Consider the following 1069-nt stretch of genomic DNA (forward strand, 5'->3'; position numbering starts at 1 on the left):
ATTTTCCCAAAAATCAGCGCTACAAAAAACAAGCCTACTCTTATCCAGCAGCTCAGCTGCCCAGCATGGGTCTCTTGCTACTACCCTGGTGCCTCTGGAGACAACAAACACGCCATACTCTTGTTTTCATAGCAACCACCTGCTCACCTGCTTTATTGCATATTTCTTCTGGGCAGCCTGGTCTGTTCTCAGCTGAGCCACCAGCACCGTGCCCAGTGCCCCGGGCTGGAGCTGCTCCAGCACCTGCACAGGGCACACCCAGAGCACCTGCTCAGCTAGGGCAGAACAACCCAGGCAAAAAAAAACCCTTCAGTAGAAACCTTCTACACAGAAAACACCTGCAGCTCCCCAGGGCAGGACTGGGGACTTCCACCTGGCTCCTGAGAGCAACACCAACCTTGGGACACCCCCACCTTCACCCAGCCCCTGAGAGGGACACAGGCCTTCCCTTCCCTCCCCTTCAGGGCATTGCCTGTGCTGAAAACACCCCCAAACCACCCACATCCCTTCCAGGACCACATAACCCCTCAGGGCCACTCAATCCCCACCTCATTCGGTTGTGCGCTGCTCTCAGGGGTACCCACAGCATCCCCAGGGCCATGGACCCCTCATAAACCCCTCCAGCACCACTGCACCCACTCAGAGCCACCCATACCATGTCCCCAAGGGCAGCCTGGCCACAGACCTCTCATAAACCCCTCCAGCATCACTTGACCCACTCAGAGCCACTCAGACCATGTCCCCAAGGGCACCCACAGCCCCTGCTCTGGTCACAGACCCTCAGGGCCATGTACCCCACACAGACCCCTCCAGCACCACCGACACCCCTACAATGTTCCTTATTGCCGGCTAGAACTTGAGTTGAGGGCAACACCTCATATTTTTCCATGGCGGGGACACAGCCCGGCCTCCCACTCGGGACCGTGGGGCATTGGCCCTGGGGGTGTGAGACCCTCCCCTCACACAAAAGAGGCGCGGGGGCGCGGCCCCTTTAAGAACGCTGAGGGGCGTGTCTGGGGGGCGTGTCCCGACGGGGAGGCTCCGCCCCCCGCGCGCCGGCGCGGCGGCG

General features: G+C 60.4%; 1 protein-coding gene across 1 annotated transcript in view; it reads right to left on the reverse strand.

The window, feature by feature from the left end:
- The window catches only part of STKLD1 (serine/threonine kinase like domain containing 1), a 12052-nt gene extending 11163 nt beyond the window's left edge, over positions 1-889 (reverse strand). Inside the window, exons 1-2 of the mRNA XM_005421264.1 lie at positions 875-889; positions 148-243 (exon numbers count right to left, since the gene is read on the reverse strand). Of these exons, the coding sequence (XP_005421321.1) occupies positions 148-243; positions 875-889 (111 nt within the window). The remainder of the gene's footprint in view (positions 1-147; positions 244-874) is intronic.
- Between the last annotated feature and the right edge of the window lie 180 nt (positions 890-1069).

This window comes from Geospiza fortis, unplaced genomic scaffold (assembly GCF_000277835.1).
Source record: "Geospiza fortis unplaced genomic scaffold, GeoFor_1.0 scaffold27, whole genome shotgun sequence".
In the NCBI taxonomy this organism is placed as follows: Eukaryota; Metazoa; Chordata; class Aves; order Passeriformes; family Thraupidae; genus Geospiza; species Geospiza fortis.